The 17,570-nt window shown below is 45.9% G+C and overlaps 1 protein-coding gene across 1 annotated transcript; it reads left to right on the plus strand.

Moving 5' to 3' along the window:
* Positions 1-2,054: 2,054 nt before the first annotated feature.
* LOC124973364 (zinc finger protein 709-like) lies at positions 2,055-16,989 on the plus strand. The gene is given in 7 exon segments (XM_047537319.1): positions 2,055-2,142; positions 7,618-7,670; positions 9,463-9,495; positions 13,399-13,525; positions 13,733-13,793; positions 14,695-16,398; positions 16,400-16,989. Coding segments are annotated over 6 exon segments (2,082 nt in total). The 5' UTR covers positions 2,055-2,142; positions 7,618-7,640; the 3' UTR covers positions 16,527-16,989.
* Positions 16,990-17,570: the final 581 nt, after the last annotated feature.

Below are 17,570 nucleotides of genomic sequence, written 5' to 3' on the forward strand. Positions count from 1 at the left end.
CCAGGCATGCCAGCTAGGCCACACCACAGCAGCAATAGAGGGGACCCTGAAATCTCCATGAGAACAAGCCCACATCAGTCTGCTGGAGGAAGGCATACCACAGGGATGAAAGTGGAGGTGCCCCAGTTGACACGGGGCACACCCCTAGAAGCAGAGCTGTCTGGTCAACCAGCAGGATGCATGCCTGAAGGAGCCCAGCAGAGCCCAGCTGGAATCTGGAATTGCAGGCCAGCTCATTCATGAGCTAGTAACTTTTGGGGTGATTTGTTTTGCAGCAATAGCTAAGAAATGCACAAACTCAGTGCAAATAAGTGAAATGTTTCCTCTGATATGCAGAAGCTAATCCAAAGTAAGAGGGGAGAGGGTGGTAAAAAAAAAAGTAAGAGAGAGAAAGGAAAAAAAAGGGTATGTGGGACAAAAGATGAACCCCAAGGCAAGCTCACAGTGACATCCACACCCTGTCTGTTAACTGGCGCCATCTCGAGAGCAGTTTTTCAAATTACTAATCCATCAAGCAGATGAATCCACCCTGAGGCTATAAGATAATAATATAATCTCCTAATATAATCATTTTGATGGGTGGCAGGTAGATGTGAGTGGTGGGAACATGAGGTTAAGCGAATGATTCTCGAAGATGGGCCCACTGTGCGCCCGCCTCATGGTTTCTTTTCCAACAAGTAATTCACCTGCAGTCCTGTCTGGCCTCTGTGGACAGGCTATGTCACATTCCCCTCAGCAAACTACCTGTTATCTGCAGGAGAAATGCAGGCCGGAAATAATGTCCATACGATGAAACCAAGTTACTCTGAGGGGGATTTTTGTGACTCTTTCCCAGACCAGATCCCAAAACTCAGGGAGATAAGGCTAATTCCCCCAACCATAAAATCTGTAGCAAGTTTCCAATCAGAACCAGTCAGCATGGGCCAAAGTGACCTAGCATTGTCATGACAGTGGGGAGTAAAAGTCTGATGTCATTCTATTGTCAGTCAAAAGTCACTGTGTGTAACCTTGGGAACTCTCGGGAACTTGGGGGGCCAATAAAACTGGAGGGCAGGAAGGGCAGGCTGTCCCTCCCCTGAGAGACCCTCTCTCCCTTGAGAGTGTCCCCTTCCTCCTTCTTATCCCTTCTAATAAACTCATGCCTGTAATTCTGAGCAACTTTCCTGAAAACTTTCTGACTTGATCTCAAGAACTGAGGTCTAAAAGGGGCCTTCGCACTGCCTCACTTTCCTGGAAAGCCTCAGGCCTAAAGCAATTTCATCTCTGAGTGTTCCTGATGTGTGCCACATGTGAGCTCTTGGGGAACATCTCATATCCAGTCCATAACGACATGGACTGTGGCTGTTCTGGATTGAAATGTACTGGAAGATTAAAATACAGAATAAATTTCAAAGCTGTCTCCCTCACATATACATTAGTAAAAATTTGCATTGGGTTGATCACGGGTTAAAAAAAAAATTGCTCACAATCGTTGAATAAATCATAATCAATGTCACCTGCTTTGACTTTGCTCCCATGGCTCCCAGAACACTTAGATTCACTCTCGGGGCACCTATTACATGCCTACTGCATACTGCTGTCTTAGGAGACTGCTTTCTTTTCCACAGCCAGGCTGTCTCCGCGAAACAGCACAAGTCAGGAAGGGTAAGAGCTGAAATTCTAAAACAAAGGTCATATTGCTGCCAATCATGTGTAGTACACATTTTTCTATGCTTTGCTCACATTTTTGATAACTATTTATACACTACCTTCTATCCTAGCTTCAAAGCAAACATGCCCCAGGAGGGTCAGGTCTCTGCACAACCGCGGTGAGCCTGAAAACGGATGGGTCAATGAACCTGTCACTCTGGCCTGGATAAACCAGGGATTGGATCAAAGTGTTGTCAGTCACGATGCGGGGGCAGTGCCTAGATGGTGTCCGTCAGGGCACTGAGGCGGAGCCGTCCAATCAGGCGTGCGGACGGGGGGGCGGGGCGGGCTTCCGCGGTCTCGCGGGCTTTTCTTCCTCACCCGCTTCAACTGCTTCCTCCCAGCCCGCGTCCTCTGCTCCGGAAGCCCGGGTGGCTGCGGTGGCCTTGTCCCCGCGAGCTCGGGTCCCTCAAGGTTCCTCGGCAGGACAGCGGGCCGTCCCGGAAACAAACGGTGCGTGTGCGGCCGCGGCTGGCGGAACCCGGTCAGCACCCGCCCGGGGATCCGGGCTTGACCCCGGGGCGCGTCCGCTGGGCCCGCGGTGTGGGCTGGGCGGCGTCCTGTCCCCTCCCTGTGGGCGGCCTCCGGGTCACCTCTGGGCAGTTCCCCGAGCCCCTGGCTCCCGGGGAGGGTGTCAGGATGCGGCGGCGGGTGGGCTTCTGCGCCCTGTCCCTCCTCTTCTCGCGCGCTCGGGCCGCCGCCTCGGGCGTCAGCAAAGCCCTGGGGCTCCAGCTTCCTCCCGCAACCTCCAGTGCCCGCCGGTCGGCTGTCCCTTCCGCAGTCCGCAGTCAAGGAGACCGTGTTCTAATGCCGTGGACTCAGGCGCAGTGGACGGCACTTTATTTTTAAGTGGGAGTGGAAAGCGGAGCGGAATGGCCTGGACCTTGAGTTTCAGAAGTACTTATGCCTCTCTGTCTTTCACTAAGCACAGCTGCCTCCTAAACGTCGTTGGGCACAGGTGTCCTCTGGCTACTTTACAGACCCTGAGTCACCAGCCACTATCCTGTTCTTTCGTGGGGCTGTCAAAGGGTGGCCGCAGCTGCCCGGTGTCTTGTAGGATGCAGGGAATTTCAGGCCCTGGGTCAGCCTCTCCTAGAGGACAGCCTGAGGTGAGGGTGCAGCCTCTCCAGGGAGCATTGGAGGCCCTGGGGCTGAGGAATCTCCTGGAGGGACAGTCTCCCCTTAAGACCTGTTCCCATTCTTTCTTGTTTTCTTTGTTCTGTTTTGTTTTTTGTATTTGGTACCAGGGATTGAACCCAGGAGCATCTGACCTCTGAGCCACATCCCCAGCCCTTTTTTATATTTGGAGATAGGGTCTTGCTGAGTTTCTTAGGGCCTCCCTAAGATGCTGAGGCTGGCTCTGAACTCATGATGCTTCTGCCTAGCTGCTGGGATTAGGAGCGTATGCCACTGCACCCTGTGACTCTGTGCATTCTTAGAGACACACTGGTCAGGCAGTGGGATGCTGTAATTAGGGGAGAGGGACAGACATGATTCTTACCCTCTGGATTCTCTCGGACTTGTGAAGGAACAACAAGGATTCCAACGAGCAGGGAAAACTGACCCCAGAAAGGTGGAGCAACAAACTACAAACTTGTGGCACATGCCTACAATCCCAGCAGCTTGGGAGGCTTTGACTGGAGGGTCCCAGGTTTGGACCAGCCCCAGCAACTTAGGTCCTCAGCAACTTAGCCACATCCTGTCTCAAAATAAAAACAAAAATGATCCATGGGTGTGACTCAGTGATTAAGTGACTGTGGTTTCAATCCCCCATTCCAGAAACCAGCCACCACCACCACCACCCAAACACCCCACAAAGCCCTTCAGCCAGCATGAGTGGGGTGGGAGGATGTGCTTGGTGACAGATGCCGGACCTGAAGCCTGACATGTCTGTGTCAGGTCAGGGGTGCCCTGCCCTGGGCATGTTGCCTTGGAAGGCTTGTTCCCTTCAGTTACTCATTAACTGCACAGTGTCGTTTATTAGTAGACCTAAAAAGATAAGAAGATATTTCCAGAGGGCAAGTTAGAGGGGTAATTCAGAAGAATAAAAAAGAAATATTTGGTCTAACACTTCATTAATTAAAAATTCTAATATACTTTTTTTTTTTCCCACCCACGGTGAGCTTATTGCTTTTTTAAACTTTTTTTTTTTTTTTTGACCCAGGGTGCTTAATCACTGAGCCACATCCCCATCCTTCATTGAATTTTTTAGTGACAGGGTCTCTTTTAGTGCTTAGGGTCTTGCTAAATTGCTGGGGCTGACTTTGAACTCATGATCCTCTTGCTGCAGCCTCCCAAGCCTCTTAGAGCCCCTGGGATCACAGGCCTAGGCCACCACAGCAGGCAATGTATTTCTGAGATGTGTTCTTTCTTGGGGGTGGGGGTAGGGTGATTCAAAACAATTCCAGGGCCTGGCTTTGGGAATGCCACCTGGGAAAAGAAATAGAAGAGTTTTTCCAATACAGCTGCAGAAAGTGAGTACATTTCCCAGTACATTGTAGTGGATGAACTGGTTCCTTACCAAGGTTCACCAAGACATCAGCTCCTGTGTTTCACAGGATTTGGTCCATGGGGGGAGCGTGGGGGGGGGTCTATTCTATATCCTGTGAACTGCAAGTGGATGTTTAACACTGACTCTGTTGACAGAACTGACAATTCCTAATAGTAATCACCTGTGATTATTAATTACCAAATATGTTATCTTGGAAATACTATTTGAATAACTTATTATCTGAAAGGGAATGATTTTTATTTTTCTGTTGTATTAAATGTAAGTGGCTTGTTTTTTTCCCTATAAACACTGAGTTTGAGTGATGTTACAGGGTTCTTTAAACACTGAACCTCTTCTGATTGAAAGTTGAGAGTAGAGATCTTGATTCTAGTGGCTGTAATCCAAGGCCAGACTAGATCCTGCAAAAGTCAGAGCTTTCTGGGCGGCCTCCCTGCAGAGGCCCAGGCTGCTCACACCAACCCTGGAAGGAGCCCTTTAGGCTGAGAAACTCCAGAGCTCTGGAAAGCTGGGGTCCTCAGGCAGTTGTGGTGGGAGACAGGATGGGAAGGCTAAGGGATGCCCTTCTTGAGGGTGCAGTTGATGTTGTCCAGGGCTGTCCCCAGAGTGTGCAATGAAACAAGTGTGGATTTGGGCAAGAAGCGCCCTTGTTCTGAAGGAGTAGTGCACTCGGGGGCAAGAACCCCAGGTGAGCTCTGCAGGCACCCACAGCTCCTGCAGAACAGGGCTGCTTCCCCAGGGAGGGCAGGCAGGGTTAGGAAGAAGCTGGAGGGGAGGCAGCAAGGAGGGGCAGGGTCAGATCCCAGGTCAGAGTGTTTCTCCAGAAGTCAGCCTGTTCTCAGGAGGGGGCAGGAAGAGGGGTCCTGTGCTGGCTCCAGGGGCCAGTGGGTCAGAGTTCAGGGTCCTGGAGGAGGGAGAGAAACTGGAGGCAAGTTTGATTAACAAGTATTTGTTCTGATCCCTGAAGAGAAGTGTGTTGAGCTAATTGCTTATGAGGGAACAAAGAGGGGAGGCATTTCAGGATCAGGGTGTGTCTGCCCTGGTGAAAAGGGAGCATCTTCCGAGTCCTAATGGAAAGGGGTCTCTGTGCAGGCTCTGCTCCAGCAGAATGCAGAGGAGGGGGTTTCTTCATCATAGATCTTTCCCAGGATTCCCTTTGGCAGTTTCTTTTTCATTGGCCAATCCTAAGTTGCATCCTTTAGAGCAAAGTGAACATCAGTGATGTGCTTGGCTCAAATGAACTCACTGAACGTGAGGAGGGGGCAATGAGTCCCTGTTTGTAGCTCTTTGCCCTCAGCAGTGTGACTGGCCCTCCTGCCTTGCAGCTGGCACCTGTAGAGGGGAGTGCTGTGGAGCCGAGCCCTGGACTTGGGTTTGTGCTGACTCTGGTGCTGTCCGCTGACCTGTTGAACCACCAGTAGTTTTGGAGAATGGATTGGTGCTGAGCAAACTCACACGGTAGGTGTCAGAAGTGGTTTCAGGCAAAAGGCCTCACAGGAGAGGACCTTCATGTGCCTGCTGATGGGTGCTGGGTGCTAGTGAGAACTGAGGTCCTGCAGGAGGGAACCCTCATCTCTGGGGAGAGGAGAGCAAGTGACCTTCCAGAACCAACGCCCAGCTGCTGAGGTTCCTCTCCTTGCCTAGCAGGAGCCATCCGGGCTGCATGCACTGAGAGTGGTCCCCAGGGTTGGGAGTGTGCTCAGCCACCAAGCGGGGGTTCCTGGTGAACAGCGGTGACAGGCTGCTTCCCTGAGCTGAGTCCTTTGTCCTCCATCAGATCTGCTGCCATTCAGTTCCAGTTTGTCCCCAAGCACTTAAGTATTTCATTCTTTGACTGAATGTAAGATTTTTGTGTTCTTGGTTGACGTTTACGTGGACAGAGTAGTGAGATGTGAAGAGGAGGGAGTTCTTGAAATAGTTTCAGTGCTCAGTTTAGTGAGAATCTGAACACCTGTGCACGTCCCGTCCAAATTGAGGGGAATGGGCCCTGGGCAGGCCGCCCTCTCTCCCTGCTCTGCCCTACCTGTGCCTGCAGGTGAGCGCGGTGCCACTTCTTTCTCTCATTCCTTGTCTTTCACCATCTGTGAGGAGGCAGAATGTTCCTTGCTTCTGTCTTATTGATTTTTCACTAACTTAGTGCTGCATTAGTCCTCTGTCACTGTGGTGCTGTGACCTGTGTGGTGGTTCCTCTGCCTCAGTACCTTAGACTGGGTTTGCTGTCTGAGGCTGTGGGTCTCCTGTTCCCTCCCCTCTTTCTGCTTCAGGAACCTGACTGGTTTCCAGTTTAATGTTTATGTTCTTGACAATCATTCTGTTTTTTTAATTTGGTCCCCAAGTGTACACCCTTCATAAGTTTTGTACATATTGGAAGGTCAGTGTAAGGTTATAGAGTGTGGATTATTACAAGTCACTAGTAAGTTCCAGTGCAGTGGCAGTGTTGTTGCATCCTACTGCAGTTTAATGGAGCGGTCTCATTCTTAACAGAGTTGGGTTTATCAGTCTCTTCCTTGGAGTTTCTTTATCATCTTATATAAGAAAACCTGTAGAACAGGGGACATGTTGGGCGCCCAGAGGTAAATCCTTCATGACCACTGGGGACTCAGCCCTCCTGGGGCCACATTCAGCCCTCAGAGTCTGACTCCCAACCTGGGAATGTGTTTAACCCGCTGCAAGTGGGTTTTCATTATGAACTATGGGTAAAGTGGACTCCTTACCTGAGCTGGTTGAAGTGTTTGCTTTTCCTTTCACTGAGTTCTTTTTATCATTGCCATGTAATTAGTTTTTCATGCACTTAATCATTATTTTTCCTCATTGCTGTCTTTTTATTTTCTTTTCTGAAAATGAGTAGACAGAGGTAAAGTGTGAGGAGGCATTGACCGTGCAGCCCCAGGCTCCTCCCAAGTAATGGATGCCTGTCTGCCTCCCTTCCAGTCTGACCTGGCCCCCACCTTCTCTGAGGTCGGGGTCGGCTGCCTTGGACACTGAGTTCCTAATTCCTTACACAGGCTTGTGACTCTGTGCCAAAAGAGCAGGAAGACATCTGGACCTGCCCTGCAAAGCCAGGCTCAACTCTGCCTATGTGGAAATGACCCTCTGGTGGGGCAGGTCCCCTTGCTGGGAGGAAACCCTACCTGAAATGGGCCTTTGCCAAGAACCTGTCCTTCTGCCCTCACTTATCTAGGAATTGATCCATCCCCTGTCACTCATGGCACCACAGTGTGCATGTGTGGCTGGGGTGAGAGAGGGGTCTTGTGGTGCCCTGGCCAGTCAGCAGGCAGCTGGTGGGAGGGGGTGGCCTTCCACAGTCACAGGCCTTGATCTCTCACCCTGTGCAGCTCAGAATCCATCTCCAGGACTGTGTCTCCTCTGCTGTGTGAGGCCCCAGTGGCTCTGGCTGAGACTCTCCCTGTGAGCTGCAGGTGCTGTGAGATCCCCAGGAAGGATGTCTGGACTTCCCAGAAGGCAGGAAATGGTGAGTGGTGGGGCCAGGACTCCTGGGGGAAGTGGGCTGGTTAGAACTGGTGGGAGCCAGGGGTGGCTGGACTCTGGCCTCCCTCTGTCAGCTCCGGAGTCGGCCCACCCAGAGCTGAGTCAGATGTTGCTCCAGCTCAGCCCTGTTGCCTTCAGGCCTTTGGTGTGGCCTGGTCCAGGGTGGTTCCCAGTGTGCTGCCTGGTCTACAGCCACTTTGGCAGAGCCCTCTGTGCACAACTGGACCCCTGCCCAAGGCTCTGAGTTTGTGCAGTGTAGGCAGAGAGCCTCAGGGGCTCCTGACTGAGGTGTGGGCTCCTGTGTGGAGGATGCTGACTGAGGGGTCCCTGTCCCTGTCCTCCCAGGAGTCACCTTGAGGTCTCCCAGGCTTCACATTGTGCTTTTTTAGTGTAAACATCTAGCCAGATGCAGGATTTTGTTAAATAAAACATGTTTAAGGATTTCCCACTAATTTCCTACCCCATTTGTCTTCTGACTTAGCACTGAGAAGATTTTTTTCAGACTTTCAGATAGCACTAGATCCACTGTGATTTGCAATTACTGTAATTCACAGGTGAGTCCTAGTCACTGGTGTCAGTGACAGGACCCCAATTGGGTCCTCAGGCTGCTGTCTGCAGTTTGGTGCTGAGTCCAGGGTTTGCAGCAGGACAGTTGAATCCTCCGTGAGGCTTCAGCTGTGTTTCACTGAAGCTGCCTCATGCAGTCATGTGAAATTTGAGGTGTTCCAGCGTCATGACTGTTGGAGCAGCTGAAGCTGCCATTTTGCTGCCCGCCTGCTCCCTGAGCTGTTGTGATTCCTCACCGCCATGGCACTCCTGGTGCCATGTCTGCACCCTGGTCACTGTTGCTTGAGGCAAGGTTTGTACTCACGAGGTGCTAGTCAAACTGCTGTTGTCTCTTTCAAAATTGTGTGCTATTTGGGGTCATTTGCAATGTCCTATGATGTTTTCAATGTTTACAAAGAAATCTTGGGTATTACTGCTCTAAAGTTTGCAGGGCAGGATTTTGTGGGACCTATGTTGTGAACTTGTTTTTGTTACCTCAACTTTGGGAAATGGCCTGGGGTCCAGGAACCACCAGTGTAACACGAGATGGGGTTGAACATTCAGCCTGTGAAAGTTGAGTGGTCCTGGGCCTGTGAGGAGGTGTGTGAGACCTGTGTGTGTTTGTATCTGTTAGAGCCCATGACTTCACAGGAGTTGATCCTGCTGTGGAGCAGGGTAGGTGCAGCCGTGCGAAACCCCATCAAATGCCCTGTCCACTTGCAGTAACTCTAGGGAGCAGGAAGCCAGAAATTTAAGTCAAATATGCACCATGTGAGGTGGTCACTATTGGTGGGGAGAGGGGGTGAAGGTGCAGAGGCTGCCTGCCTCCTCCCGCTTGGTGCCTGTGGCTGCTGTCTCTGCAGGTGAGTGAGTCTGAGTCTGTGTTTCCTGCACCCACCTGTGTCTGCTTGACAAAGTCCTGGACTTTGCGTCAGTGTCTGGGGCTGTGTGAGTTTTTCCTGGGTTCTGAACACCGTGACTGTCTTCCTGGTTTCCCTCGTAGCATCCTCTTGCTATGCTGTCTAGAGGTGGTGGGAGCAGTCGTCCTTGACGCATTTTTGTTTCATTGAGAGAGCCTTTCGTTCGTAAGCATAGCCTCAGGTTTTGTAGAACCCTGTGGCTTTTTAGAGTGTTTCCTTCTTTTCCAGGTGCGTGGGTGTTTATGTTGAGATTTTATGTTGTGGTTGTTTATCATGATCTGTCAGCTGCTTTCTCTTCATTCTTTCCAGGTATCACCACCTTTCCAGAAACCTGATGGCCAGGTATTTTCTACAGTTCTCTGGGGTTCCATTCACTCTGCTGATGGTATCCCACAAAGGACAAAGTTTTCACTTTTTTGATGTTGATTCACTATTAAATTCACACACTGATGAGGTACAGTGAACTAGCTGCATACCCGTCCCAGTGCATCTGATCAGATCAGGCCACCTGCACTTCCATCTCCTAACATTTGTCCTTTCCTGGTGTCTGTGGACTACTCCCCCACTTCATTATGAATAGTACAGTGACATGCTGTGCACTGTGGTCCCCCTACTGTGCTGGAGGGCAGTCCTGCTGGCTCCTGCTGAGTGCATTCTGGTCCCTGATGTCCAACCTCCTCCCCATCCCATCTTCTCCTCCCTCCCCTGTCTTCCTCACCTCTGGTAACTACTCCGTACTTTCTGTGAAGTCAGCTTGCAGCTCCCATGTGAGTGAGTGCACATGGCGTGTCTCTGTGCCTGGCTTATTTCACTTAGCTGGTGTCCTTCAGTTCCAGACTCATTACTGCAGAACAGGACTGAAAGCTGTTTTTTGTGAAATTGTGATTATTCTCTTGACTCTTGAAGATGGTATGATATCCCAGAAACCATTCCCAAATCCAGTGTTGTGAGACTTGTGTCTGCATTTTATTCTAAGAATTGGTGAGGTTTACATCTTACTTCAGGACTTTGATCCCCATGGATTTCCTGTGTGCATGTGCTGTGAGGTGAGGGTCTGACTTCAGGTGTCAACAAGAACATCCAGTTTCCCAGCCTTTTATTCCCCAGAAGTCCAGTTGCCCTGGAATAACCGTGGCCCCTTGTGGTACAACCTTTCCTTCTCTGGGTCAGCATTGTCCGGGGCCCCCATTCTCCTCCTCTGCTATACGTGTCTACCTTTAACCAGAGCTACACTGTCTTTGTCACTAGTTTTAAGCAGGTTTTGAAATCACCTTGTACTTTATTTTTTTTTCCTTCCATTTTTAAGTTTCTTGCTATTCCATGTGAATGTTATAATGATATTTCTTATTTTTGTATTGAAATGTCATTGGTAGTTTGAAAGACATTTGATTTCATTGTTAATTTGGGGGTAGATTTACAAATCTTTGGGTTCACAAACTCTAGATACCTTTATATGTGTCATTTCTTTGAGAAATATATTGTGGTTTTTGTTAAGTCTTGGGTAATTTTTAAACCTTATTTACTATTGATATTTTGTGATGTCTTTTTCAGGTTACTCATTTTTAGTGTATGTAAATGTAACTGATTTATGTTTACTGTGTTGTATAGTTTGGTGAACTATTCATCAGTTCCAAGCATGTGCATTTTCTTCTCCAGTGCATGCACAGTTTAGAATTTTCTACCTATGAGATCATTTCATGGCTTCATTCCTAAGTACCTTCAGCCTTTTCTCCTCCCTGACCCAGGCAGGAAGATTAGGGGGACATAGAGCTGGGTGTTCCTCTTTCCCCAGAAGGTTTGCTCCATAACGTCTCAAGTGATTCAGCCTTTGGGAGATAGTTCTTCTGAATGCCAGGCTCAGGAAGGAGGCTCTGGGCATACTGGAAACCACCATCTTTCTTCTCCCTGTGCTTTATGCTGTGTGTGTGTGTGTGTGTGTGTGTGTGATCTTCACTGTGATATACTGGCAGTGTTTGTGGAGGTAAAGCATGGTAAATATGTAGGAACAATCAGAAAAATCCCTGGTCATGGTCAGTTTCAGGTAAGAGGCAAGCGACTGCGGTGGCAGCTGTCCTGCTGTCCCCACTGCTGCTCCCTGACTGGCGGGTGCTGGGCCTGCAGTGGGTTTCAGGGTCCTCTGCTTGGCGTCCCCTGGGCTTTCCTCTTCACCGGAAGGCAGTCCTTCCCCGTAGGTGGCTTTCCCCTCTGCTCCGCATCCTGGCTCTTCCCCTTTCAGTCCTGGATCGTTCCTCTCACTCTGCCCTGACACACACACACACACACACACACACTCTCTCTCTCTCTCTCTCTCTCTCTCTCTCTCTCTCTCTCTCTCTCTCTCTCTCGTAGCAGGGACTGAACTCAGGGGTACTTTGCCACTGAATCACATCCCCAGCCCTTTCTAACATTTTATTTAGAACCAGGTTCTTACTGATTTGCTTAGGGCCTTGCTGTGTCGGAGGCTGGCTAGACTTTGTGATTGTCCTGCCCCAACCTCAGCCACACTTGGCACCCTGACTCTCTGATGTCCCATGTGTTGCAGGCTTCTCCACTCATTTCCATCTTTTAATTTCCCTCTTTTAATATATTTGAATTTCTTTTTCTTCTTCATTATTGCTTACTCTTCTAATATAAAAGTATTTTTCTTATTCTTCTAGAAAAGTATTCTCTGTAAACTTGTGAAACTGTTTTAGTTTTGTATTTTACATCAGAATCTATAATGAATTAATATTTGTCCATGGACTTGAGGGAAATAATGCATTTTTTTCAATTAGGTACCAGTTTGTCTTGATTCATCTTTTAAATTGCTTATGAATGTTTCCACTGCTATACCATAAATATTATGCCATTACTCAACTTTCTATATGAATTCCAAGGCACTGAGAATTTTCTTTCTTTTGTTCTATCTCTTGGTTCTTCCCTCTGTTAATCCTGTGCTGTTTCCAATAGTAGAATTTAAAAGATAGTCATTTATAGTCAGGTGTCACTTAAACATTCTGGAAATTCTTTTTTAGGCTGCCTCACCACTGCACAAATGCCGTAGTGCTTTTACACAGTCCTAGAAGGAATAGCCTATTACTTCCTCTCTATGGTGATGGTACTTCCTAGGCTATCAGCCTTTCACAGCATTTCACTTTACAAGATACCAAAGTGATCATGCATTAGGTTTGTTTGTACACCCATCCCTACAAACACATTAATAATCACTTTACTACAGATAACCATGTATATGTAGCCCATTATTAACCAAAAATGTCTTTGACCAAAGCATTGTTATGTGGTACATAACTGCACATGATATAATTCAACAGTCTTCTATCTAGAATATATTGATAGGTGTTATACATGTCTTATTCCTGTTGAATTTGGAAAAGGACTTTCTGTTGATGACTTGGAATTGTTTTTAAATGTCAGAAAAAGTATTTGACACTTATCCAACTGTATTTTGATATTAATCAGAAGAAATTATCAACTTGTTTATTGATCACTGTTCTTGTTTACCAGTTGGTTAAATTTGATCTGAAATGAAGCTCCTACCAATTCTACTTGTTCTCTTGGTGTAGTCACACAGGATGGGCTCAGTCCTCAGTTATCATGCTGTTACCACCTCAGTGAAATGTCTACTAGGGAAGCTCCTAGACTCTTTGCTTAGAGGGTTCTTTTTTTGGTGGAAGGGACTTTGATCCTTTAGGTTCTAATGTAAGAGTGGAACAAAATAATAGAATTTCCAAAGGAAATAAAGGTTTAGTAAATACCATATTGTTTACATACATACACTCTCAGCACCATGATTCAGCCTTACTGCTTAGTTTGTTGGGATTCCTCCCAAATCCTTAGTTCCCCTCCTGGCAAAGATGCAACTTTGTCAGCAGGCTTTTCTAACAGCAGGTGCTATCAGGACTAATATTAGCTCTCTTCTCTACACAAGTAGTAGGGCTTCATTATTACTTTATTAGACATGCACCCTACAAAGACACGGGTGACCCAGGAGCATGAATTACTCCCTGGACTCAACAATGACAAGGTTGTTTTTGTTCTGCTCTTGTCTTCCTGAGTAGTTTAGTTCTTATATAAGAATCTCTGTTTGAGGAAGTGAGTGCAGATAGAGAATACAAGTTTTGCTGACCAAATCATGGAATAAATATTGGAGGACACAAAATCATGTGAACATCTACATGTAGAGAGTAGATTCTTCATGTTGTCAGTCTCTCCTGGCCTGCACTACACATTTATGGGATATTTTAGAATTCGGTCGCCTTTGAGGATGTGGCTGTGAACTTCACCCAGGAAGAGTGGGCTTTGCTGGATCCTTCTCAGAAGAATCTCCACAGAGATGTGATGCAGGAAGTCCTTAGAAATTTGGCTTCTATAGGTAAGAATGATAACATTTATTTACATAATCAATTGCAGATATAGTGGGTCATTTATTTTTCACTTCACAAATTAAGAATATGTATGTAAAGGGAGTACTCTGGGGAGCAAATCAGGCCTGATGTCATTTGCACTCGGCAGCATGAATCCTGTAATTTATTCTTCAATTATATTAATTTATAATGATTGTTCTGGGTCAACATTTTAGGAAACAAATGGGAGGACCAAAATGTTGAAGATCAGAACAAAAATCCTGGGAGAGATCTAAGGTAATTTATGCTCCCTAGAGGAAGCAGAATCCCTTGAAGGAACTTTGCATGTCATGTAATTTTTAAAACAAGCTAACAAAGCAAATAAGTAGAATATGAAATATGTTTATTCCTGGCAATGTGTTATTGGAAATATGAATTTCAATGAATAGGTTAGAAGTTTAGTATTTTCAATATAATTGATGAGCTGCAAGTACTAAGTTACTGCTTTCATGATACCAGTCTTTCAGTAATACCTGTGGGAAATCAGTGTTGCAAAGTAATCAGTGCATTTACTTTCAAATTTTAGATATGACTATAAATCCAAACTCCCTGATATTAGTAATAATGTAAGTCTAAGACCTACTAATAAATACAGAAGCATTAAAGAGCCAACCATTAATTTTGCTTGTAACTTTTTACAGAATTCATGGTAGGCTCTGAAAAACTAAAATGAGGTTCTTGCTGCCTGATATAGGGGTTTGGCAAGGAGTGCAAAATTAGGGACCCAGTGTCTGAAAAAAACAGCTAAACCCAGGAAGGAGAGAACATAATCTGCCGTTTCTGGCAGCTGTAAGTCACCCAGGGCTTGGATTCTATCTGTTGTGAGACCCTTAGAGGTAGGAGTGAGGAGTATGCCCAAATATGTGACTGAAAGGATGGTAAGTTGGGCTTTGGTTGGAGAGACTCGATAGCCTCGAGACCCCAGGAAGTTAAGGAGCTGGACAGTGTGAGTCTGGGAGGCCTTGAGGGATGGGCTGCATAGGAGGAGTTCATCCACATATTGTAGGAGTGTGCTACTCATGCAGAAAAACCTTCAGTGAGATCCAAATCTTACTCTTAAAAGGGACATTCCTACTAGAGTAAGTCCATGTGAAAGCAGTATGTGTGGACACGTCTTCATGTCATTTTTCCTTCATAGGCACATCAGTCCATCTGATAATGAGGAGAGTAGAACGAAGCTATCTGAACTTAAACAGAAGAGAAAATCTTTAATTTCTCACACAAGTGTTCAAAGACAAGTAGCAGTGCACACTGTAAGTGGACTTTATAAATGTTTGACATGTGGAAAAGAGTTCAGTTGTTCCAGGTCTTTTCGAAAACATGGACAATCTCACACTGGAGAGAAGCCATATGGATGTAAACAATGTGGGAAAGCCTTCTCTTGTTATTTTTTCCTTCAAACACATGAACGAACTCATACTGGAGAAAAGCCCTATGAATGTAAACAATGTGGGAAAGCCTTCACTAGTTCTTCTTACCTTCCAATACATGAACGAACCCATACAGGAGAGAAGCCCTATGAATGTAAGCAGTGTGGAAAAGCCTTCACTACTTCTGCTTACCTTCATACACATGAACGAATTCATACTGGAGAGAAGCCCTATCAATGTAAACAATGTGGGAAAGCCTTTAATAAATACAGTAACCTTCATACACATGAACAAACTCATACTGGTGAGAAGCCCTATCAGTGTAAACAATGTGGGAAAGCCTTCACTAGTTCCAATTACCTTTTGTTACACGAACGAACTCATACTGGAGAGAAGCCCTATCACTGTAAACAATGTGGGAAAGCCTTCACCAAGTCCAGTCGCCTCCACACACATGAGCGAACTCATACTGGAGAGAAGCCCTATCAGTGTAAACAATGTGGGAAAGCCTTTGCTACATCCAGTCACCTTCATATACATGAAAGAACTCATACAGGAGAGAAACCCTATCAATGTAAACAGTGTGGTAAAACCTTCACTAGTTCCAGGAACCTTCCAGTACACAAACGAATTCATACTGGAGAGAAGCCTTACGAATGCAAGGAGTGTGGTAAAGCTTTCATTAGTTCTGCTTACCTTCAAATACATGAACGAACTCATACAGGAGAGAAGCCCTATCAATGTAAACAGTGTGGTAAAACCTTCAGTACCGTCGGTCCCCTACATAAACATGAACGAACTCATACTGGGGAGAAACCCTTTGAGTGTAAACAATGTGGAAAGTCGTTTACTAGTTCTTCTTACCTTCAAATCCATCAACGAATTCATACTGGGGAGAAGCCCTATGAATGTAAACAATGTGGGAAAGCCTTCACCACATCCAGTCACCTCCACAAACATCACCGAACTCACACTGGTGAGAAGCCCTATCAATGTAAACAATGTGGGAAAGCCTTTACTAATTCCACTCACCTTCATGCACATGAACGAACTCATACTGGAGAAAAGCCCTACCAATGTAAACAATGTGGGAAAGCCTTCATTAGTTCTGCTAACCTTCAAACACATGAACAAACTCATACTGGAGAGAAGCCCTACCAATGTAAACAATGTGGGAAAGCCTTCAGTAGTTCTGCTTACCTTCAAATACACGAACGAACTCATACTGGAGAGAAGCCCTATGAATGTAAACAATGTGGGAAAGCCTTCATTAGTTCTGCTTACCTTCAAAAACATGAACGAACTCACACTGGAGAGAAGCCCTATGAATGTAAACAGTGTGGGAAAGCCTACAGAACATCTAGTCACCTTCAGGCACATAAACGGACTCATACTGGAGAGAGGCCCTATGAATGTAAGGAATGTGGAAAAGCCTTTGCTAGGTCTAGTCACCTTCATATACATGAACGAACTCATACAGGAGAGAAACCCTATGAACGTAAACAATGTGGAAAAGCCTTCACTAAGTCCAGTAACCTTCACACACATGAACAAACTCACACTGGATAGAAGTCCTGTGAATGTGAACAATAATGAATGAACTCATACTGCAGAGAAGTCCTATGAATGAAACTGGTAAGACCTTCCATAGGTCCATTCACCTTCAAAAACATGAACAAACTTCTACTGGAAAGAAGCCCTGTTTGTAAACTGGGTAATAAAGTCTATATTCAAAAGCATCAACTCATGCTAGAGAGAAACCCTATCAATGAAAACAATGGAAAATGCCTTACACGTTATTAGTTCTCATTGTATGCATGAGAAAAAAATGCAAAAAAGAAAAAGGCAAATCATTTAATATTTCTAGTCACCTTCAATGGCAAGTGGAAAAAAAAAGGTAGGTTCTCAGTTGCCTTCAAAACTGTTTCACTCACTCTGACAAACAAACCCACTGAATGTGTGATGTTCCACTTTCCATCCTATGAATGGATGGAAGACCTTGCATATGAGGAATGTGGCTAAGCTTCCAACTTCCCAGTTCTTTTGAAAGACAAAAGACAAAAAGAAATCACACTGGTGAAAAATCCTATGCAAGAAATGCATCTTATAAAGGCATCTAGTGTTCCAGTCTCTTCATGTATTACTCAATCTCCTATTGCTATGTCAAAACACATGAGAATTTCAAGTTACTGGGCAAAAGATTTATTTTGGCTCATGTGATTATAGGTTTCACTTCATCTTGGGTGGCTGTGTTGGTTTGGTCCCAGGTGACTAAGAACACAACCAGGTACCCAATGACTATTTTTGTTTAAGGTTACTATTTCCACAAGTACTCTAAGTACAATGGTCAGAAAAAATTAGGCAGAAATCATGTGTGATAAATGCTTATAACTTATTTGTTTTAGGAGTCAAATATATATATCATGTGTTTATATATACATATATATATATCAACATATTCCAGTTATTTCTGAGTTAAAATACTGTTTAGCTGTTATCATGAGGTTGAAATTTATCCATTCTGGGCTTTTTAAATTTTGTGAGAACAAAAAGATTTGAATCTATTATTACTTGTGTCCTTTTCCACATTAAAAATTGTTATGGGAGAGCATATGGGTCCTAGAATTACATATTCTTAAATTTG

The sequence above is a fragment of the Sciurus carolinensis genome (genome assembly GCF_902686445.1).
Source record: "Sciurus carolinensis chromosome 19 unlocalized genomic scaffold, mSciCar1.2 SUPER_34, whole genome shotgun sequence".
Lineage (NCBI taxonomy): Eukaryota > Metazoa > Chordata > Mammalia > Rodentia > Sciuridae > Sciurus > Sciurus carolinensis.